The sequence below is a fragment of the Opisthocomus hoazin genome, chromosome 15 (genome assembly GCF_030867145.1).
Source record: "Opisthocomus hoazin isolate bOpiHoa1 chromosome 15, bOpiHoa1.hap1, whole genome shotgun sequence".
Lineage (NCBI taxonomy): Eukaryota > Metazoa > Chordata > Aves > Opisthocomiformes > Opisthocomidae > Opisthocomus > Opisthocomus hoazin.
In genome coordinates, this window is record NC_134428.1 from 17,022,573 (window position 1) to 17,045,224 (window position 22,652).

At 41.9% G+C, this 22,652-nt stretch overlaps 3 protein-coding genes across 7 annotated transcripts in view; 2 read left to right on the forward strand and 1 right to left on the reverse strand.

The window, feature by feature from the left end:
- Positions 1–11,602, forward strand: LOC104333669 (acyl-coenzyme A synthetase ACSM3, mitochondrial). 4 transcript variants are annotated; one of them, XM_075436469.1, is made up of 14 exons: positions 5–226; positions 1,257–1,505; positions 2,914–3,124; positions 3,853–4,060; positions 4,295–4,438; positions 5,265–5,421; positions 6,363–6,442; positions 7,187–7,310; positions 8,255–8,335; positions 8,994–9,095; positions 10,167–10,294; positions 10,413–10,512; positions 11,030–11,086; positions 11,246–11,602. In XM_075436469.1, the coding sequence occupies exons 2-14, from the start codon at positions 1,293–1,295 to the stop codon at positions 11,330–11,332; spliced, it is 1,692 nt and encodes a 563-aa protein (XP_075292584.1). In that variant the 5' UTR covers positions 5–226; positions 1,257–1,292; the 3' UTR covers positions 11,333–11,602. The 4 variants fall into 4 exon arrangements, 3 of the variants coding, with proteins under 3 accessions (XP_075292585.1, XP_075292584.1, XP_009937504.1); XM_009939202.2 differs by having other exon boundaries at positions 6–226; positions 10,967–11,086; XM_075436470.1 differs by lacking the exon at positions 11,030–11,086 and having other exon boundaries at positions 4–226.
- ERI2 (ERI1 exoribonuclease family member 2) lies at positions 11,570–17,590 on the reverse strand. Its single transcript, XM_075436462.1, has 8 exons — positions 17,139–17,590; positions 16,829–16,965; positions 16,476–16,603; positions 16,218–16,368; positions 15,559–15,659; positions 14,366–14,447; positions 13,627–13,715; positions 11,570–13,428 (listed from the first exon to the last, which is right to left on the reverse strand). Exons 1-8 carry the CDS (start codon positions 17,159–17,161, stop codon positions 12,082–12,084), a joined length of 2,058 nt encoding a protein of 685 aa, XP_075292577.1. The 5' UTR covers positions 17,162–17,590; the 3' UTR covers positions 11,570–12,081.
- Positions 17,307–22,652, forward strand: part of REXO5 (RNA exonuclease 5) — a 16,198-nt gene continuing 10,852 nt past the window's right edge. For both annotated transcript variants that reach the window (XM_075436460.1, XM_075436461.1), the window contains exons 1-5: positions 17,307–17,376; positions 17,583–17,702; positions 19,284–19,405; positions 20,287–20,413; positions 21,267–21,348. In XM_075436460.1, coding sequence (XP_075292575.1) covers positions 17,586–17,702; positions 19,284–19,405; positions 20,287–20,413; positions 21,267–21,348 — 448 coding nt within the window. In that variant the 5' untranslated portion in view covers positions 17,307–17,376; positions 17,583–17,585. The remainder of the gene's footprint in view (positions 17,377–17,582; positions 17,703–19,283; positions 19,406–20,286; positions 20,414–21,266; positions 21,349–22,652) is intronic.

The window sequence follows — 22,652 nt, forward strand, 5'->3', positions numbered from 1 at the left end:
CCTATCAGCTCTTTTTGCTGCGCTGGACTTGGCTGCCCCTTGTGGGAGTCCAAAGTACATGTAAGGAACACAGGAGTCGGTCACTCGACACGGTAACGGTGCAAGAGCAGGCACACGGCCAGGAGTCTGAGATCTGCGTAAGGAGTCAAAGCTGTGACACATCCCAGCACTGAGAGGGCTCAGCTTTGGTGCAAGGCAGAGTTGGGATTGACAGCCTTTTGACAAGGTAATTGACCCTCCACCCACCCCTGCAAGCTGCTGACCAGGACATTTTCTGGCACTGGAGCAGTGCTGATTTGCCCCTCGTCTGGCCACTTCCCCTCTTCTCCCTGTCCCTCTCTGCCTTTCATTAGGCTGGGTTTCTCGCCTGTGTTTGTTATGCGCAGACTGAGTGTTACAGGTCAAAAAAATGCCCCTTTGCTTCAGTAAATCACTAAAATCACATGATTTTACAGCTGGATAGTTATTAATTCCGTAAGGAACTAGCAGTGTTTATATTACTTTGTAAATAAAAGACAGTTGACAATGCATGAAAATAATGACTTCAGAGTTTTCAGACCTCCTCCTAAGTTTCAGAAGTAAGGCTTTGCATTTGGGATCCTTTTTCAGGGAGTCTTTTAAAGTTTCCCCGTCTCATAAAGTGACGCGCTTTGCTGACCACACATCAAAATAATGTTTAAAACATCAGTACTTAGAATCTTTTCACAGCTTTGCTACGTTCATTTCATTCCTGGCAAACAATATATCCCTAGTGCTGATAAACTAGAAGAACTGTAAATATCTTTGTTCCAAGTGTGGCTGTGGTCAGCCAGTAACTAATGCAGGATTGCTGGATTATCTGTGCAACATCTCAGGGCATGCTGTTACTTCGGTGTTGTCATTCAGTAGCAGACGTTTCATTTACAGAAGTCAGAGCTGAAGTGCCGGAGTAGCAGTCAGTGCCTCTCTGCTGTATAAGGCAACTGAAATGTGACCTACAAGATTAGCGTGGTTTGTAGGAAGGGAAGGAATGTGAACTATAGGAAAGCTGCCACAGTGGCGGGGCTGAGTGCTGCTGCTTGAATGCAGGGTGAGGGTCTGAGCTGCATGATGGTCACTGGAGAGCAGGGGCCAGACAATGGCCAAACTGGGACTGTCCTCAGCAGTTACTCCAATTAACAGTTGGGATTGTTGTTCCAGTGCATTCCACTTTGTAGTAGTAAAAGCTGTTCTGAAACCTCATGGCTAATACCAGGTTTGTATCTGTATCACTGTAGCATTTCTTGGCAAGGAATAACCTTGAAGATACTATTATGGCTCTTGCGGCTGTGCATTTTTTACGGAAGATCCCAAATGCCATGTCCCTGCGGGCTCCCCTGAGAAGATGCCTCCAACTTTGCTGCCAGTGTTACCCAGTTCATGCCTCTTTGAGTTATGAAGCCATAAAACAACACTACAGACCAGAGGTGCCAGAGTACTTCAACTTTGCAAGAGATGTGCTGGACAGATGGACTGAAGTGGAAAAGGTAACAGTTACTTGGCTTCTCTGGTGCCGATCATTAATGGTGAGCATCTGACAAATCCAGTGACAATGAGGCACTGGAGTTATGTTCTGATTATAATCTGGTGGTCATGTCATGCAGTTTGAACCTGTAGATCCCTTAGGCCACACGCTATCTTGTCCACAAGTCCAAACAGTTCTTTCCTTTAAACAGTAACTCCAGTGAGATCGAGCATGCGTAAATAGGTGCCTCATAAATGAGACTGTGAACTGAACTGCTCTAAACCTTGCATCAGTTCCCCCATCAGCCATGACATGCACCCTACTTGGATGTGCCAGGGAAATCACTTGACCTCAGCATGTTTCATTGCCCACCTGTAAAATGAGTAATAAATACAGTGTAATGTCGAACCTCACCCACCTGTCCCAAATGTGAAATCTTTTGCATCTAGGGACTTGGAACCTACAAAACTGAACAACTTTGAACCCCAAACCAGACATGGGCTCTATGCAAGAAAAGGGAATATAGAAAAAACCCATGGGGTATAGTCTATTATCTTTCTTACTACATAGGTCTGGTCTCTCTGTATGTAGGACTGGTTCTGCAGGCTCAAGCTGTTCATCATGAGGGGCTAAATGCAGTTTTGTCAAGCCTGGCAGCAAGAATAGAGCAGAGATATCACCTGTCTGACACAATTGTTCCTTTTGCTGGAAAAACAGGTTTTGGCAGGCTATAATGGGAGCAAGGAACAGCCTCTGGAGCAGAGGTTTTGCCCTCTGAAGGGCAGGGATAAAATCTGATGAAAAGGAACTTTAGCATTATTATACCTTCCAGTAGATAATAAGGTGTCAAATTTTTAGCTCAGGAGGTGACTTACTACATTGCTACTGCTAAATGCGTTGGCCCTGTTTAAAGCAGATTGTATACATACATTTCAAAGCACTTCACACTGACTTCAGTCAGGTGAGACATTGGTTAAAGGTCACACTGTGTGGGCCTATGCTTTTGAAACTTTGATTTAATTTTCAGAAGTACCAGACAAGCCCAGTTCCAGATGAAGTTGAAAATGAGCTCTGAGGTCTCAGGAGACTCTGGGGCGCAACCCAGAGGTATCCACATTCATCAGCTGCTTTGCTGGTGTGTCCTGAACCAAAAAGATTCTTCTTTCTCTGTGCCGATTACTGTACAACCTCTTCAGAGTGTAAGATGAAGAACTCGGGAAAGGAATACAAATTTAATGTCATAAATTACATTTATAGGCTGTTCTTGCTGAGGGAGTGTTCCCTGCCTCAGTCGGAATCAGTGGCAAATTTCTGTTGCATCCCTAGGTTTCTCCAGCACTAAGTGATGAATGCTTTTCTTCCTCAGACTTCAATAAAAGGCGATGTGGTTCTAAAATGAAGCATTTGTACTGTGCCCTGTTCTTCTATAGGCAGGAAAAAAGTCTAAAAACCCCGCATTCTGGTGGGTAGATGGTGCCGGAGAAGAGGTGAGGTGGAGCTTTGAGGAGCTGGGAGTGCTGTCCAGGAAAGCGGCAAACGTACTCTCTGATGCCTGCGGTCTGCAACGGGGAGACAGAGTTATTCTGATTCTGCCCCGGCTCCCAGAGTGGTGGCTGGTGAATGTGGCTTGCATGAGAACAGGTTAGTAAAAGCATGGAAATGGTATATAGGTACAGAAATTGTGACTTAAACCAGTCCTTGCTGTTTAATGCAGTCAGAACTGCCAACATGCTAATGAGAATGAACTAGTGTCATGCTGGTCAGAACCACTCTTCGTGCCAAGTTTTTTCTTTGTGGTGTTTTTAGGACTTTTGTGCATGTTCTAGCTGTCAAGGAAACCCCATGAGTACATGTGCCTCTCTCCGCTTTCCAGCACTTGTGACACAATACAAATGCACCCTCTTGATAACTTGCAGTGCAATTAGCCCACACTTAATGAAGTGTTTCACATGTTCCCCTGTAGGATCTCTTAAATACTCAGCTTCCCAGTATTTACAACCCAGAAAGACTCGGTGCCCCACAAACGCTACCAGTATACCTCGTGAGGCAACAGCTATGCTCATCAGTAAAGAAGTCAAGTCCAGAGAGATGGCACGTTCCAGGGGCAGTGTTTTCAGAACAAGAAAAGTTATTATGTTGATTTCGTTTACTGTCCCATGATCAATATCGTATTTGCTAACTTGTGCTCATCCTCACATAGCATTGAATCCATCAAAGAAATCAGCATATTTAAAGTGTAGGGTGAAGTCCTGCTTTTAGTACAGCCCTGTCCCACTCAAAAGACCAAAGTAAGCTAAAGTCTGCTTGTAGGTACAAGAGTTATTCTTAAATGTTGAGACTGTTTTTCCATTCCCCTTCCTTCCCTTTAGGAACTGTGCTGATTCCTGGCACACAGCAATTGACAGCAAAGGACATTCTTCACCGACTGCAGAAATCCAAGGCAAAGTGTATCATCACTGATGATTCTGTGGCACCAGCTGTAGACTCAGTTGGGGCTGAATGCCAGTCTTTGAAATTCAAGTTGCTTATGTCAGAGGGCCACAGAGGAGGATGGCTGAACTTTAAAGATCTCCTGAAGTGAGTAAATACCACTGTGAAAGCACCACAGTAATAATGAAAGAAAAGCACGGTGGTTTGTTTTGAATAGCAAACGTTTGCACACGCCAATATATTTTCACCCTTTTCAGACTGCACAGTGGAAAAATACCAATGTTTATGAGACTTTTGATTGCTACAGTTATTTTGGTTAAATATTTTCAAAAATGTGTGACACTTTCAAATCATGTTATTCGTAATTTTGTTTGTTTTAAGAAATGCTCCTTCTGATCACCACTGTGTGACCACAAAGTGTCAAGATCCAATGGCCATCTATTTTACCAGTGGAACTACAGGATCTCCCAAAATGGCTGAACATTCCCACAGCAGCTATGGTATTGGCCTCACAGTAAATGGAAGGTACAGATACCACTTTAAATCAGACATATTTCTGTAGCTGGTGATGTAGCAGAAGGAAGAGAAACACAAGATTTTTACTGGAAGCTTTTGTTTCAATAGTTTAAACAACAGCAGTTGTTTTATATCCCAAAAAGTGGGGTTTTTTTTCCATAAAACAAGGCAATTTGAGTCCAGCTGCCTTAGTTTGTAGAGAATGTAGCAGTCATATGGTCACTAACTTATTTTTAACATTTTCTTTAACTTTTGGTAAATTCTTCTTAGAGTATAGTTAATAGATAGCCCATGAACTGAACATCAGCACAAGTTTATGAAGTCTGTACTACAAAAGGGAAAAACAAGTGGGTCTGTTAGGCTTCTGAATTCATCTGTGTCTGGATTAGACACAGCTCCTGCAAGAACAAAATGCTGATAGTTCAGAATCTTTAAATTTATAAAGCAATGTTGTTTATTAAATTGGTATGGCAGTGCACTTCACTCTGACAGGCAAAGAAGAACAAATCAGAAAATACCAAACTAGAAGTAAGTAAACAAAAAAATGCTCATTGCTAGAAATGAGTTCAGCAAAACCCCAGCAATCTCACACATCATGTTCTGAGGTGGTGTTAGCTTGTCCATCAGTATAATTTTTCCCTTAGAAAAAGGCAACATCAGTCTATCCTGGTGACATCCTCACTATGCTGTGACTTACTCCTGCTCAGAAATTCAGCCTTTTCTGATTGCCATTTACCCAAGGCAACCAGTGACCTGGCACATCTCTTGTTGATATTTTAATATTTGCCTTATTCCTGCCAAATAGAGACTGTGGACTGTTGCCTTGTGTTACCAGGTACTGGCTGGACTTGACGTCCTCAGATGTATTTTGGAATACATCAGACACAGGCTGGGCAAAGTCAGCTTGGAGCAGCATTTTTTCACCATGGATTCAAGGGGCATGCGTATTTGTGCATAAGATGCCACACTTTGACCCAAGCATTGTCTTTGAGGTGAGTGAGGAGAGCCCAGCCACAAAGAGCACTATTCTCTCTGGCTGGTCTTGCCTGATTTTTCATTTCCCCTGGCGCTGCACGGGGGCAGCACGCAACACAGTTACAACTTTCACTAGGCAGTGATTAACTGATTAGTTAAGAAGTGAGTGCTGCAAATATGTACCCCAAAACAAGAGACATCCAAAGAGTTTCATCATACACTCTCCTCTGGATTTGATTGCACAAACCTGCAAACATCCATTATTAGGCCTAAGTGGAGTACACAAGAAATAGTTGTGGAATTTGTGGAACACTTTGGTGTTGCTATTAAATTAAGTGACAATAACAGATGAATGAGAATTTCAGTTGCCTGCACTGTGTAATTCAAAGTTAAGGAGTGAAGAGGCAGCAAGGTTGAATTTTTTTCACAAAAGCCACCAACATTATATTCTCTTACATCCTCCACACATAACTCCTCATCATTTGAAAAAGACTACCGTGTTTCATTTTGCGTGGAATGACTTTATCATCATATCCATGTTAATTCCATGGCTGGAAATTGCTATTTAATATTAGGGTATGTTGAAGAACACTGTCAGTTGTAACACCTACAGAGCATCTAAATAGTAGCCTTATGGTTTCACTTGTTTTCTACTTAAACTGCAATTATGAAGAAACTGCAAGAGAAACTCTAAAGCTTTCAAGAGTGAAAAACTTTAGTGTGTTGAAGCAATTGTAAAATGATGTAGATTCTCTTTTGAAGAAGAAACTAATTAAATGTAACCACTGTGTGTTGTGTTGGCAAGTACAGAGCCAACGGCTTATAGGACACAACATTTTGTTCGTGTATTTCATAAGCTGGATGCAGAGATCATTATATTATTGCTTACAATGAAGATGAGACCTCACAGGTTTCAGTATATTGGCCACATTTACTTTTTTTATTCTGAATTCTCTAGAGTCTGTCAAGATTTCCCATAACCGTCTTCTGTTCTCCTCCAACTGCCTATCGAATGCTTGTGCAACATAAACTGCCCAGGTAAGCAAAAGCAGAGTATCCTTGTTGGTGTATTTCATCAAACCAGTAGAGCAAATGCTCATCTCACATTGATCTTATTCCAAATTTACAATGTTATAGCAGTAACACAGCTCACGTATTTCTCAACATTTTGAATCTTCAGTATTAGGAACAAAGCCAGAATAAAGATTTAGGGATAGGTTAACCATCTCAGGCTTCATAAATTGCAGTGAACTTCCATAAGACTTTGAAAAGCAGTTTAGCTGCGGATGTTATAGGATACCCATGATACAATGATTAATGTACCTTCAGAAGTGCTTTTATAATCACATACTCCTTCTGTTTTTCCACTTGTTCCTCCAATACTATAAGCTACAAGGAGTGTGTGTGTCAGCACAGCTTGGTGAAATGTATAAAAGACTGTCTGGCCTCATTTAACTCTGCTGTGAGTTTTTATTGTCATTAGGGTTGAACTTTGTTATTCTTCTTTGGTTTAGACCCCAGTTCAGATTGTAGGGTTAGAAACAGTATATTGTTCATTAGATTTTCTAAAATAATACAGAAGTAAACCAGCAGCTTTTTCTTTTTTATTTGCATTTTTTTCATGTTTGTGTTTGTTTAACACTACACAGTTCAAATGGAATGAATAGGACTCAGTAAAAATTTTGGGGTTATGTAGAAAGGACCCCACAATACAGGAATACAGTAGTGAATGGGATGTAGCAGAGAGAAGACTGCCAATTATTTGTTTTCTTTCCCACTAAGCTATACATTCAAAAGCCTGCGGCACTGTGTGAGTGCTGGGGAGCCAATCAACCCTGAGGTGATGGAAGAATGGAAAACACATACTGGGCTGGATATTCACGAAGGCTATGGACAGACAGAAACGGTATGTTCTGCATTACAAATGTTCAAATGTATGTGTCCTGGGTTCGGCCAGGACGGGGTGAATTTTCACCAGAATCCAGGAAAGGGCACAGCCGGGTGGGCTGACCCAACCCCAACCTGGCCAAACAGAGCCGGGTATTCCATACCATGTGCCGTCACGCTGGGTTCCGGTGCGGGGGGAACTCACTCGCGGCTCGGGAGGGCACAGCAGCAGTTCGGTCCGAGAGAGTGGGTCTGTTCTGCGGGTTGTTTTGTATATTCCCCTTTTCTGTATCGTTGTTGTTCCTGTTCCCTCTGCCGTTCTGTTAAACTGCCCTTATCCCGACCCACCGGTTTCTGCCTGTTTCTTTCCATTCTCCTCCGCACCGCGGCGGGGGGAGGGGCGGCCGCGTGGCGCTTTTGTTACTGGCTGCAGCCAAAACCAGAACAGTATGCTTTACAGATACAGCAATAAATTCCATTCAGGTTGCCAAGAAAAAGTGATTAAAATTATTATACACAGGTATGACTTTTAGGGGACAAGTCACTTGCAATAAGCAACACTGGAAAAATATGAGTTTTGTAAGTTGTAGAACAATCGTTAACAGCATCACCCAAAACCTAAGGACTGTTTTTCATCCCTGTGGGCTTTGGATTGGGTGCTAACACAAAAGCGGTATATTCCTCATTAGTGCATTCCAAATTCTGCATTAGAATCTGTCTTTAGAGCACTCACTAGCATTGTTTGGAGATGTGGGCATCATTCTGAGGGCTTAGTTTATTTCTAGAAGTTTAATCATTGGATTCTAGAAGTTTAATCATTGGATATATGATTATAATGAAGACAATTAGTATTTCTTATAGAAATACTCACTATTAGCTGAGTATTTTAAAACTGTGCTAAAGACTGTATGTACAAGCCACAGTTTAATTTTAAAAAACCCTCAAATCCAACACTTGTTACAGGTGCTGATCTGTGGAAATTTTAAGGGAATGAAAATCAAACCTGGCTCTATGGGAAAGCCATCTCCAGGGTATGATGTCAAGGTATGGTACCTCTGGTGACTCAGTCTCTCGCACAATCACTTTCCGTTAGAGAGGTCTGAAGGCTCTGAAGGGGAGTTGTACCGTGTACCATCATTCAGCAGTGAATGAAAGACTGAAGATAGGCTTATTACTGCACTAAACTGAGCATGTAAAATAAGCAAGTGGACTTCCCTGTTGTACCATCCTCACCACCTTCGATGACAACCCACAGTTAGATATCAAACGTTAAAGCAATGATAGAAATTAAATTGGTGAGTTAAGTGGGAGTGAGTATCTTTTCCTGGTGGTAACAAAACTGCTGAAGCAGATTCTAGCACCAGATCAATTTGCAGTATGGGTTAAGTTTTTTAGTATCTTTCTTTCAGTTCTCAAGTTTTCTCACCCTGTCACTTATGATCCTCCCTGGGGTCTTACTAACTTCATTACATGTTTGCCATAGTACTTGGCATTCCTCAGATAAAACACATAGTGCAAAGTACAGTGGATCATCACTGATCTTACACTTCAGTTGTCAGAGTAAGACCCTCTACTGCTCAAAATCATTTTCCAATTAAAAAATACTTCAATTATGTATTTTAAATGCACACCAAGATTCTATAATCTTAATACTTATTAATTTGGCTCCAAGATAACAAGACTGTGTTTTGTTTATTTTTAGATTATAGATGAAAACAGTAATATTCTGCCTCCTGGAAAAGAAGGAGATATTGCCATCAGAGTAAAGCCTACAAGATCGCTTTTTCTTTTTACTTGCTATACTGTAAGTGTATTTCTGCAGTTAATGGAATCTGATGCCCCATTTCATTTACATGTACTCTGCTTACCGGTCTGAAAACCTGTGGGGAGGAAAACGGGATTTCCATTTTTTTCCTGAAGATGCTCGATCTACAATTACATGTTCGATGAGTGTCCTGCCTAGCAAGTTAAAATCCACTTTCTTTTGAATATATGTTATATATATATGTTAATATAAAGGCAAATGTTTGACGGACCTCCCCCCCTAATCCCAACACAGTCTTTGGCCTAAGTGCTAGAGCCACGCCTGAGAAGCAGGACATGTTCAAATCCCTTCCCTCCAGATTTGAGCTTCATGGAGTGTTTCAGACACAGCAACATTTTTGCCTTTTTTTTTTCCACATTGGTTAGAATTTTCAGTCCAACAACCGGTAAAACACATGCGTAGTGCTTTCAGTTCTGACACCAGAAAACCTTGTTAAATTTTATGGCTAGTCTCAGCCTACAGTCAGGTCCTCTGAGCAGTACTGAGCGTGTCGGAAAGGAGCACCATGCATACTGCCTAGAAAAAGTCTTGCAGAAGTCAGTTGCATTTACTGTAGAATAAGTGCTTCTTAATTGCTCTGTGCTGAGCCAAAACTTTTTTTTTTTTTTCGGGGGGGGGGGGAGAAGATGTGGGGAAAAAAATCCCTGAGGATAGGCAATGCTAGAAATAGGAAGGAAAAATCATTGAAGGAGAATCACCTAAAAGCAAATTCTCAGTTCCATAAGCCTACATATTTTTGCAACCTTCAGTGGTTCCTAAAGCTTGGGCATAATATATTATGATTAACATTTTAAGGCAGTCACAAGTAGTGAAACTTCATTCGTTTATTGCAATTTATGAATTTTCATCTAGTTTTTGTATCTTTGTAACTAATTAATAATTCTCTATCATTAATGTCCCACTTGAATCTGATGCACATGGACCAGTCTGAAAAGCTGAAATTTTTGAATGTTTGACTCTACGTAATTTACATGCTAAATATGTTAGAATGCAGTTTGATGTATTTTTTTCAGGTAGTTTTCATGTAAAATGCAATTTAATATTTCCTAGGACAATCCAGAGAAAACAGAGGCAACAGTACGTGGGGATTTTTATGTCACAGGAGACAGGGGGATTATGGATGAGGATGGATACTTCTGGTTTGTTGGAAGAGCTGATGATGTCATTAATTCTTCTGGGTAATTTAAGACTGATTAACAATAAATCATTAAACTTGAAGAACACAGATGATTCAGGTGTGAAGTTATGTTTATGTGTTATAGAATACAACTAAAAGCCCTTTCCTCTGTTTTAAAGATACCGTATTGGACCATTTGAAGTAGAAAGTGCCCTAGTAGAGCATCCTGCAGTGGTGGAAGCAGCAGCTGTCAGCAGTCCAGACCCCATCAGAGGAGAGGTAAAGAAGTTAAACAAGCTGATATATTTAAATAGCCTTGTGCATACTAGAGCTAATAAAGCCCAGCTTCCAAGAGATTTGTCTGTCCAGGGATTTCTTTTTTTTAATTAAAGCTAACTAAATTCAAGTCATCATCTACTCTGTCAGATACTGGATGATCCACACAGGAAAAAACTGACCAAGGCAACTGGCCCAAATGCAATATAACAAAAGCACCATTTGACGCTTTCTTTGTGATTCAAATACTTACAGTTTTTCATCTTTATTAAATGTGTATAAACTGCCTGCACAGTCCAGACCAATAGTGAACACACAGACTTTGGCAAAGCTTTCTGTACCTGCCTTATACATTATTCTGCAGTTTTCTCAGCAAATGTTTGGTTAAAGTTTCATATCTTGCTGTTGGGTAACACTGTTTCATTAGCTTTTAAACCACTGCTGCCAACATCTTTAGGTAGTGAAAGCCTTTGTTGTTTTAACACCTGACTATGCTTCACATGATCCGGAAAAAATGAAGAAAGAGCTACAAGACCACGTTAAGAAAGTTACTGCTCCATACAAGTATCCTAGGAAGGTGGGTGCTCAAATACCCAAATAATTTTCACTACTATAAAGGCAGTGGGTGTTAACTGTTATGTGGCTTATAAGCCTATGCTGCTGAGGTTAAGCAAAATTAAAAATTTATGTAAACTGTATCTTATTTTGTGTTGCAATTTCCTCCCTTTCCCAATAGATGGAGTTTGTTCAACAGTTGCCAAAAACTGTTAGTGGGAAGATCAGAAGAAATGAACTGCGCCAGAAGGAGTGGAGAAAAGATTAGAAGTACTTACTGCTTTTTTAGAGGATTTCTTACAAAGTAAGATATTGGAGATTTACACAGTAACATAGAGTAAAAGACATTATACGATAGCCGCCTTAGTTTAGGTTTGAATAAATTCTTACCTGATGCCCAGCATTTGGGTGTCCCAGGTGCTACGCTAATAGCTAACAGCACAGAAGCAGGCAGACTGATACAAATGAAATGGGAAACTCATCTAGTGAAGAGCACAACAGGCGATTTGTGTTAAATAAAGTATTTAATGAAGTGTCACCAGCATTTTATCTTTATTGTTATTTAAAGGATAAAAAAACAGTAAGAGTTTAAAAGAACACTATGGCTTCAAGAATCACTTTTGAGAAGTGCAACAACTTCTAAATACATTTTTTAAAGTTAGTTATCGTTACAAGTATATTTTGAAAAAAGTGTAAATAAAATCTGTATCATGAAAATGCTCTTTAAGGGCTGGACTAGTAAAGAATTTAAAATACATGACAAAGCAGAAATTTAAGATTTGTAGCAACAGCTGCTCATACTTTAGCACTTAATAGTTTTATCTGTTCTCTCACACTTCAAGATACTTTATGATCTATTGATATTGCTTGAGCAATTTCCATTTCTACCTATGCTAACCAAGCAGCGTCATTTTTGTCCCATTCTCAGAAGATGTATCTTACATCAACTGTCCTGATTAGATTAAGCATGATCAACTTACTGAGTTTAAGATTCAAACAAAAAAAAATTCTCATTTTTCAAGTTCTCATAGAGGGTCTGAGACACAAGTATTTTTTGCTGGAAGAATTTCCTAAATTACTAGTGTAAGTTCCAAGAGAGGTCAAAGCATCTGCATTCAGGGTGAGATCATTAGATTTCTCTTTCAGAAGCACATATTCCCACTTGAAGTATCCACAGCCTTTCTTCTTACCTTCGTGCTTGCCAACAGGACAACTAAAAAATGCTTTGCCATGATTTGGACCAGCATTTGACACATACAGTTTTTTAGCTCTTCGACCGCAGTTACACAGTGGGGGAGTTGGTTTTCCATTTTTCACAGCTCTTACAGACCGATTCAAATTGCCTGTGGAGTTCAGAATGGCAGGAGACACTTCCGGCAAACTGGAATTTCTTAAAGGTAAGGAATGATCAAAAGATGCAGTTTTCTCTTGATATATAGCAAAAGACTGTTTTTTTGCTGGTGGGAACATTTTTGGACTAGTTGGCTTTCTTTTAGGAACCTCCAAAGGAGTAGAATAATTTCCAGTTAATGCTGATTGTGCTGAAATGGCATTTACCTTAGCAGATGGTAACTTAAAAGCTGAAAAATTTGAAGTCTGCCTTTGTACCGTTCCTACATTATAGATAGTAGTATCAGGACTTTTGTAAACGACAGATTTCAGAGGTTCCACAGGTACTACGGTGTTTTCCAAACTCAGATTATCTGAACTCATCACAGCCGATTGTTTTGAAATTGTTTTCTCTTCCAACACTGTTAAAATACCTGTATTTGAGTCATCTTCGAATTGAACACAGTCTGAATTTTGCTCATATTGAGATTCTGGTATTAAAGCGACATCTTCCCAGTCAGTCAGCAGAGATAAGCAATCAGAACTAGTACTGATATCCTCATTGGAGATGTTAACTGAGGAGATGGTAGTGGAGACGAGCACTAGTCCTGATCCGTGTGCTGGAGGGCTATGTCTGGCTGCACTCAGAGGCTGCCCGTAGTTCAGTCCTTGCTGAACACCCGTTGACACAGTGCTGTGAGATTGCTGTGCCTGCTCAAGAGGGACAGGAAATCTGTCAGTGGGTGTTGTTAAAGAGCTTTGGGCTTGAGCATGTGACTCAGTCCTTGAGCTGCTGCTAGGTACAGCGTGGACATCTGCAGAGGAATCGGTGCAAGTGGTCTGTTGTTGTTCTTCAGTCTGCACATTAGAATTTATCTTAATTCCAGCAATACTGTTGTGTTTTTTCTCAGCCAGAGAGTTTGTTCTGCAAGTTTCATCTCTAGATGTTTCAGGTCTGCTGTTACTTCCAAGTGGAGTCTTGTCAGTGAAGCTTATAGCTGGTGTTCTGGAAATTAAATTACTCTTTGGCTGTGCCTAGGGAGCCCGTAAACAAAAGATTTTAGAAAGTGAATACCCAGGAGTTTTAGGAATCAACACACAAAATAAACGTTATCAGCCTAGGCATGGTCTGCTCAATTCATAGTCCTGGGTTTGTTATTTGAATACCTCATCTTTCATCTGTGTTCCAGGCTACAAAGCAAGTAGAAGGGAATGTATGAAGTAGTTACTAACCTTACCCAAAGATTTAGTAACCTTCAACACACATCCATCACAAATCAGCCTCCAAGCAAGACGGGCAGTGTTCCGAGAATCATCCAACCCTTCAAAAGTATGATTATGTTAATATCTATTTTTTAAACTACTACTGGGGTTCTTTCTAGAAACGAAATGTAATCTAGGGAAGCGTTACAGAAATGACAGGAATTCATAGAACGCTGACACATAGTTATCTAGTTCAAAAAAAGGGAAGCAGAAGTAAAAAATTCCAAAAAGTTCCCTGTGCTGAAACATCTGAAGAACCAATCCGTAGAGCTGAATATACAGCCACAATTTTTTAAATACTTGTTCTGTTTTATTAGTCATGTTAAAAAAAAAAATCATATTGTGCTGGTATTTTCTTACACTAGTATGTTGTCCAGAGCTATCAGGTAAAATTAAGTTTTCTTATCCTTCCTCTGCCTCTTTTCTTTTGCACCCTAGCAATTCAGAGATTGATCTTGTTGAACATGCACTCAACAGCACTAGGACAGATTTCAGAAATAAAGCATAAGGTTAGAAATAACAAACTCTGATCTTTGAAGCCTTTCTTGTTTTGACAGAACATTGTTTTTTGTTGGACAGAACATTGCATAACCTGTAAATAATAGTTACTATTTAAAGTAATGACTAGTATTACTAGCTAGTTTAGTTTAGCTAAATTTTTTTAAAAAAAATATATATATCAAAATGAGGGTCATCATATGATACTTACCAGAATGTTCCCGTCCTGAAAAAGCTATCCCCAAATCCTGCAAAGCACCACTTAGCCCTTTAGGCTTCCTATTATAGAAGGCCTAAGGAAAAAAACACAGGTGCTTAACACAGGCACTTCAAAACCTCTTCATAGTGAAGTGAAAACCATTGCAGAAATACCACCTTATGAACAATAAATCTTACAAGGCAATTGCGCAAGTCAGGTATCTTCATTTTACAGTTGGGATAAATAAGAGTAAGACAGTAGGTGACTTACCGTGTAACAAACTGGAATGGAAAGAACCATCAATCCCCTCTGTCAGTCTTAAGCTAATCCACTCTCTCTTAGCTCTGGAGTCATCCATTTGCACTTTATGGCCTACATTGATGAAGGCCTTAACAGCGCAGCATTGAGGAATACAACTATAAATAATGTCTTGAGATGTTTAAACTGTTGCATATTACAAAGCCATGGGCATTAATATATTTGGCATAGGTAAGTAAATTATTTTTAAATGAGAAAAAGTGAGTATTGCTACTCACTCCCAGTATCTCATTTGATCACAACAAAGGAAATTTGATCACACTGTTCACCTTCAGAGACCTAATTCTGCTACCTAGGTCAAGAGCCTGAGCTCCAAGCGTCAGGACAGGTAGACTCCTGGAGCACCCTTCGAAAGTTTCCGTGACGACACAGAGGAAGGTACACACACGTAGGGGCTGTTTGCCCCCAAGTTAGAACTCTATTGCAGTGCAGACTGTGTAATAACATATACATTCATTTTTTCAGTAGTATTTATGCTGTTCAGCATATACTTTCTGGTCCAAGTACAGTTCATATCCTAGACTCTTAAGTACCACGAAACAGATGGTGATGACTCTTTTCTACGCAGCAGTAAGAGCACACAAAACCAGAGAAGTTAGGAAGCAAGCAGAGCAAAAGATATCAGTAAAGGAAGGGCAGCTTGAAAAATACTCCCAGGATTATCATTCATTTATCAGCAATAACACCAGGTTGTTTACCTAGCATTAAGTTTTCTATTAAAATTCATACAGTTCTAGGGTATGCAATTCATTATTGAGCAATAACAACATGAAACAAAAACAAATGGGTTACTGGAACATACAATATTGGCTTGTAACCTCAGATACAGCTAGCCTTTGAGATGATAACATGGGTATAAATGTTTCACAGTCTATCGATCTTCTCACCCTATATGTTGCTTTGAGATCAATCCAGGAGTTTAAAAAGTCAGGTTTTTGCAGCTGCTTCCTTTTACACTCATACTGCAAACACACACCCAGGTCCCAGTCTGCACAGAAAAAGACCACAAATAATCCATCACTAAAGAACTGGCCTAAAATCTACATAAACATGGCTTAATACCTACACAAAGGGACATACCATCAACATACTACAACAGCATCTTGTACTGCTGGACAGCAGGCATAGGCTAACAGGTTTCGTTAGCACAGGCTAATGAAGTCTTCGTACATGAAAAGCACTAGGGTTGCTGTAATGTGACATCAGGATAAGCGAATGCCTATTTTTAGTAGAGTGACTTCACGATGGGTAAAGATCTCCAAGACCTCATCAAATATTGAGACACAGTAAGAATGGTGATGCAGTTCACTACGTGTAAAGCAGAAAAATGTAACGATGTCAGACGCGGGAGACAAAGATGTTGTGAACACATCAGGATTCCGTGGATTTCATATTTTCAGTCTTACCCCAATATTGCCCATCGTTAATACCTAGTAACAGGATTTTGGTTCCCTAGCAGTAAAGACTCAATCGCACTAGCACCACTACACGTTCATTGTTTTATGTGTATTATTCCGCAGAAAAAGCAAATGAAAATTTTATTTACCTGTCCAAGTTACAAAGGTACATGGTTTTGCCCCTGAATGACTTGGAACATCTGAGCTGAACACAATTTTCTTCTCCTTTTGTACCTTTTGAATCCATTTGAAAAACTGCGATAAACAAATGTGTAGAGGTACCCCTTCATCAACTTGATTCTTTATGAAACAGAATGAGAAGTATGTTAGTACGCACCGAAATTTGTTTGAGACTTGTTTCTCTTTAGAGGCATATTTAAAATAAAAAAAGTAAACAGCAGTTATACCTGTGTTATGCCCGTTAGTTCTGTACAGAACACAGAGAGAACAGGATGCTCCTGGGGCTGGACGTAGGTGTGGAATTCTGACTCGATCTCCCCCGTTGCAGTGTTTAACAGGACTGCTGGAAACTCAACTGCGGGAAAATAGATCGGGAGAAACCAACAGCCAGGCCGACCGGCCCCCCGTCCAGCCGCAGGGGTCAGCTCTGCCCCGCTGCCCCCGCCAAAGCCGCGCCGCAAACGCCGGAGCCCCGCCCCCCACGTCCGAGCCCCGCCCCCATCCCCACGCCCGAGCCCGGTCCCTCGGGCCTGGGGCCACCGCCCTCCCGGCCCCGCCCCTCCCCGCCCCGCGCGCTCACTGATCTCGGGAGGGCGCCGCTCCGCGTCCCGCCAGCACGTGGCCTCGAAGTCAACGACGATGAGGTACCCGAAGCGCTGCTCCGCCGCCGCCGCCCGCGCGCTGCCCCGCGCGCTGCCCCGCGCCAGCCCCAGCTGCCTGCGGACCGCAGCGGCGCCAGCACCGCGTCAGCGCCTGCCGTGCCGAGGGGGCCGCCCTCACCCGGGCCCTCCGCGCCCCGGCCCCTCTCGGGGCCTCGCCCGCCCGGCCACCACCGCCGCTCCCCCCGTCCCGTCGGGGGCCTCCGTAGGAGGGATCCCCCGGCCGCGCACCTGGCCAGGCGCTTGGTGGCCATCTCCGTCCTCAGCCCCGGCCGGGCGGGCCGCGACCGTCCCCGAGCGGCCTCGGCGCCGCGGCAGCCATTTCAAACCTCCCGCCGGCGGCAGCGGCCCCGCCCCCATCCGCGCTGTCGGCGGATCGGCTGCTCTGGCCTTGCCCGCAGGCAGGCGCGGGTAGCCGCGTGCCGAGACGGCGTGCTTCCCTGTGGCTGGAGCGTCCGGCGTGGCCGAGGTGGGATCCGCGGCCGAGGTCCCCCCTGAGGGGAGCGGGGGAGGAGAGGGCCGCCGGGATCGGCCCCACGGCGTCAGAGCTGCGGGCGGTCCCCCGCTGCCGTCCGGGGAGCCCCGGCGGCGGGCAGGCGCTGGGGCCTGGCTCGGGGCTGGCCGCCGTGAGGGGCCCTGGCGGCACCGCCCTGACCCCGCGGTGCTTTCCTCTAGGCCATGGCGAAGGCCGTCTGCGTAAACGGGCTCAAACGGCCCGCCGGAGGCGGTGAGGGCGCTGGCGGGCGGCTGGCGGCTCGGAAGAGGAGGAGGAAGGCGGACGGCGGCGGCCCCGAGGTGAGCGGCGGGCAGCGGGACGGCGGCTGCGCGGCCCTGCGCTCCGGCGGCTCCTCTGTACGGCCCTGCTCCTGCAGCCCCTCTGCACGGCCTCCCGCCGTGGGGCGCGGGGAGCCCCGCAGAACCGGGGATTGCTGGCAGCCTGCCTGGAGTCTTGGCTGGAGAGACTGCCGGCAGCTGATGGCGTGGCTTCTGCTGCGGGAAACACGGAGATGAGCTCGTTTTGAGGGCTGGGCATTCCCACTGGAGGAATTTTGTCGAACAATAAATGTGCTCCTTGACCTGATTTTTGCCTAAACAAAGTAGATCTTGAGCATTGTGTCTGCTCAGCACATTCGCACCTGAAGGATGCAGATCAACCCAAAGTTTCAACCTCATGACCACACCTTACACAGCCAGGTGACCACTTGCTTAGTGCCCAGTATGGGACAAGCGTAAGCATGTCTGATTAGAGACTGACGTTCCTGTGATAGGCAGGTAGCCTTTGCGTGGTGAAATGAAACTTCTGCTGTTTGCCTGGTTTTGGTGTGGGTTTTTTTATTTATTTATTTTTTGTACAAAGCTCTGATTAAGCTGTATTGAAAACAACAGCGTCACCACTTATTTGTCAAACTTAGCATGAAAGATGAGAGACTAGCAATTACACCACCCTGTGTTAGTATTACAGATGATTCTTAACCACTTGCACCTCAGAGGTTGTCCCCTCTGTTTGGCTTTCTTGCCCAGTGACAGATGGCTTTAAAAGTGCACCAGCTCAGTCCCATGTGGGTGAGCTTTGTCAAAAGTAAAGAGCACAAGGCTTGTTAGCATGGCTTCTGATGGCTGTTTATCCTGTGGGATTTGATATTCTGTAGTGTTCTGTGGTCTTTTTTCCCTGGTATGTGTTTTCATCACAAAAAAAAGAGTATCTTTAAAATTTTTACAGATCCAGGGAGCTCCATTGGAACAGGCCATATGGTCAGTGGAGGTCTGCAAAGCCATGCGTTTACTTGATTAGTTTTAGGAGAATTTGTGCATCTAGGCTTAAAGAACTGGTGTGTTGAATTGTGTGGTACAGTCTGCACTCTTATCTCATCTACTCGAGGCTTTCTTCCTGCAGTTCCCTTGGATTTTACTGAAGCTTCCTGCAGGGGTCAGCAAACCCATCTGCCAAAACAGATCACATCATGTAAATAGACTGAATGGGTTTCATCAAAAGCCTAAGTGAAGTGGCTGCATATAACATTTGTGTAAATGCCCAGAGCTCTACAGCAGCAAGTGGATGAATGGGTTGAGACAGCAGAACATTGTGTTTGCAAATCATATCAATTTAAATTTTATTACATACATCTACATACATTGATTTTTATTAAATAAACCTTTGAAGGTAGAGTACCTGGATTACTGAAATACTGACATTTAATTTAATATGAAAGTGTGATCTGAAAGGAAACATTTGCCCGTAATGAGGGGAAGAGTTATTTGAAAGGTAGTTTATTGTATCCAAATGGTAAATAGTTTCCGTTTAATGTATAGTTTAATTCATTTTCCATGAACTTGTGTGATTACATAAAACCTTTACTATTGTTTCCCTTTTTACAGGAAAAGTCATCTCGCTTGTCAGCAGCTTTATTTGGTGAGGACTGCGAAATCAGCTGTGACCAGCTGTATGAGTTGTTAAAGTATGCAGCTTTGGGAAAATGCCACAATGCAACACAACCCAGGTATAACACGTTCGTGTTGGGGAATCAACTCTGTCTTATTTCCTTATGTGTTGTGAAAACATACTTAAAGGCATATTGGCCATGCTGGTTGTGGAATCCTTGCAATGCAGTTACCGTAATGACGGCCTGTGTTATGTAGATACAGTTGTTGTTAGACTTGGCCAGAGACCAGAATTCCTCTTCTGACAAAAGCTCTACAATTTCATAGTTCCGTTTCATGCATTTATCAGAAACGAAACGATTTTGTGGAACCGGAGAAGTTTCACACCCTGAGAAACGAAATACCATGTTAAAAATATTAACACAAAAAATATTAATAGGTTTCATGTGAGATATAGTTGAAACAGAATGTTCTAGAGTGTGTTTTAGGAAAAATGTTCTGATCCCTTTTCCCTTTTTCAGGGCAACTCCTCAGCAATGGAAGAGAAAGGCCGAGGAGGGTATATAACCTCAGATGGCAAAAGTATAGTGAAATTTTGAAATGAAACTCAAGGCAAAAATGATCCCACTTGAGATTTTTAGTAGTGAATAGAAAATTATTTTATGAAACTTTTTTTTATGCATGAATTCACTAGACTGCATCACTACAGCTGAAGTTACTCATCTGTATACACATTCTGATGCATATAAATGAAGTATAAATATCTTGAAATGGTCCAGCAGCAGAAGTTTGCTATAACTCATTCTTCCTCTGTCTCCCATATTATGTTGCTTCCAGGAATATGTGGCTGTTTGAGTTAAGCTATAAAGCCTCTGCTCATTGAAATCATTTGGCACTTTGCCATTCACTGACTTAAAAGCTGGGTTGGTTCCAAGTTTGTTTTTAAGACTGCTGGATAATTGTTTTGCTTTGATTTTTTTTTTTTTTTTCTTCGCTGCAGCTGGTGCCGTATTTATCAGCAGAGCCACCTGGCTGGGGTTGTGGTTGTTGTTCTACATGAAATGAGCCAACTTCATTTCTACAAATTCTATTTGCAGTTCAAACACCTCAGAAAAGTGTTCCAGCATGTAAGTCCCCGAACTGTATTGCTGTCTTCTAAACGTCTTCCAGTCCTGAAACCATGTCCTGAGGACTAATCGCTGCAGTGAAATCATTACCTTTTCCAGTAGGAAGTGGCCATCTTTGGCTCTCAAAAGCTACTGAGAGGATCTATTTGTAGGCTTTGTCAGCTCAGAACAAAGGCTAAGGCTTTGATATTAGAAGCGAGTTTTCAAGACTTGTCTTTGAAGCCTTACCAGGTGGAACATGTATTAATGTTTCAGTCCTCTGACTATTATGCTTCCTGCGTCTTCAGGATGCCAGTGAGATTAAAAATATCTCAGTTAATTTGGAATTTACTCTGAGTGAGTGAGGAGACTCTCAATAGTTGTTCTGTTCCCACTGGTTGAGAAATCTCACCTTTACTATTAGCACTTTATGACAAGTTTCTTCCATTTCTCAAAATGATTATTGAAATAATTAGTTTAATTTTCTGAGTTACAAGCAACATTTTTAAAGGAAGAAAGAAGGAAGCACTTCTATTCAGACTTCTAGAGAATTTTCCTTGAACTACAGCAAATGCAAATCACAACTTAACTGGAAAGCCTGGAACTTGCTTTAGTTTCTGTCAAAGAAAGTCTTGAGATTTGCCTTCATGATCGTATCAGGCAAGGCAAATCTGTCGCTTAGTACAAAGAATCCTGTTTTGTTTGTTTGGTTTGGTTTGTGTTGGTTTTTTTTTTTCCTTGGGAAAACAAAACATATTTCCACTACTTCTTCATCCATCCTCTAAATTTGGCTGGTTTGCGGATGAAGAAGCATCTGATTTGCTTGATATTTCTGCTTCTATTTCAAACTCTCTTAACACGTCTGTTTTTTCAGAGATTCACATTAACACCTTCCACCAACTTCCTAGCCAGCCTGTATGGCGGAGCAAACCTGAAACCTGAAAACACTGCACAAGGTATCATGCTTGCTTTTGTATCGTCTCTTTCAGCCACAGTGATTCACTTTCAACAGTAATTTAAGACTTTGCATCCTGTGCAGTCCCAGCATGCTGCTCTGGTAAACTTCTTTACAAAGAAAAACGTACAATGGCTTAAACAATGAGAGTAGTTACCCTAACTAGTTTAGTAACTCTCTGTTGGGCTTATTGTCACCAGTAAATGCAAAAAGCAGAGAGAAAGTTTTTAACATGTTTAATCCAAATTTCTGATGCTTTGTTGCCCATTTTGTGATTATTTTATTCTAAGATGCATCTAATAAAAGATACAGAGATATAAATTAGATTCAAGCTAAGTAGTTACTAATTTCTTCTTAGTTTTCTGTTATACTGAGCAGCAAATCAAAGTAAAGAATGGATGTGTTGACAGCTGATTTCCTATTTTTACACTCTTTATAGAGGTGATTGTAATCCAACAGGCTTGTAACAAACCCTGCAAGAGACTACAATGCGAACTTCACTGAAATGGTTAGAAGTGTCACAAAGACTCTTGAATTCAAGTCCCAAAGGGGAGAATGAACAGCTGTTACTTTCAATGTATTGACAAAGTCCTCTAGCATCCTGACTGTAAACATACTGCCCAGTCACAGATCTGAGATGTCAGGTATATTTTTCTTTTAAGTGCAATCTGCAGAGAATCACCTACAGGATAATTAAACTTTATACAGCTGTGGATTCTGGTGTCAGTTCAGCGCTTGCTTCTTTGTGAGCCACACTTAGAGCACATTTTCTCCTGATGATAGTTGCAGTAAAGAATTTCACAGAGAGGGCAGAAAGGAAGAGAGAACTTCCTCTACAGCTTACATGAAGTAACAGGTGATTATGTTGTCATGCTTACGAGGCAAGGTTGTTCTCTCTATTTCTGAAAGGAGTGTGAGACAGAGGCTTGTGATGGGACTTGCTTCTGCATCAGCCAGCAGTGTCAGTAGCTGAACTGGGAGTAAAATTCAAATATCCTGAATATCAAGTATATATTTTATATACATATATAGTATATACACTATATATAATATCGTGTGTATATAATTATATATATAATGTATATGTTGTGTATATATATTCACACAACAAATGAGATATAAACTGGAGATATGTGTATAAAAACTAGAGAGAGATGTATATATAAAAGAAACTGGAGATAGGTAGACAGACAGACAGATGGAGATATCTGTCTCTCTGTCTCTCCAGTTTATTGTTCCAGGTAGTGGTTTCCTTTGAAATGGTGTAGTCTCTTAGTGTGTATACTAATGCAGAAAACCAACTGC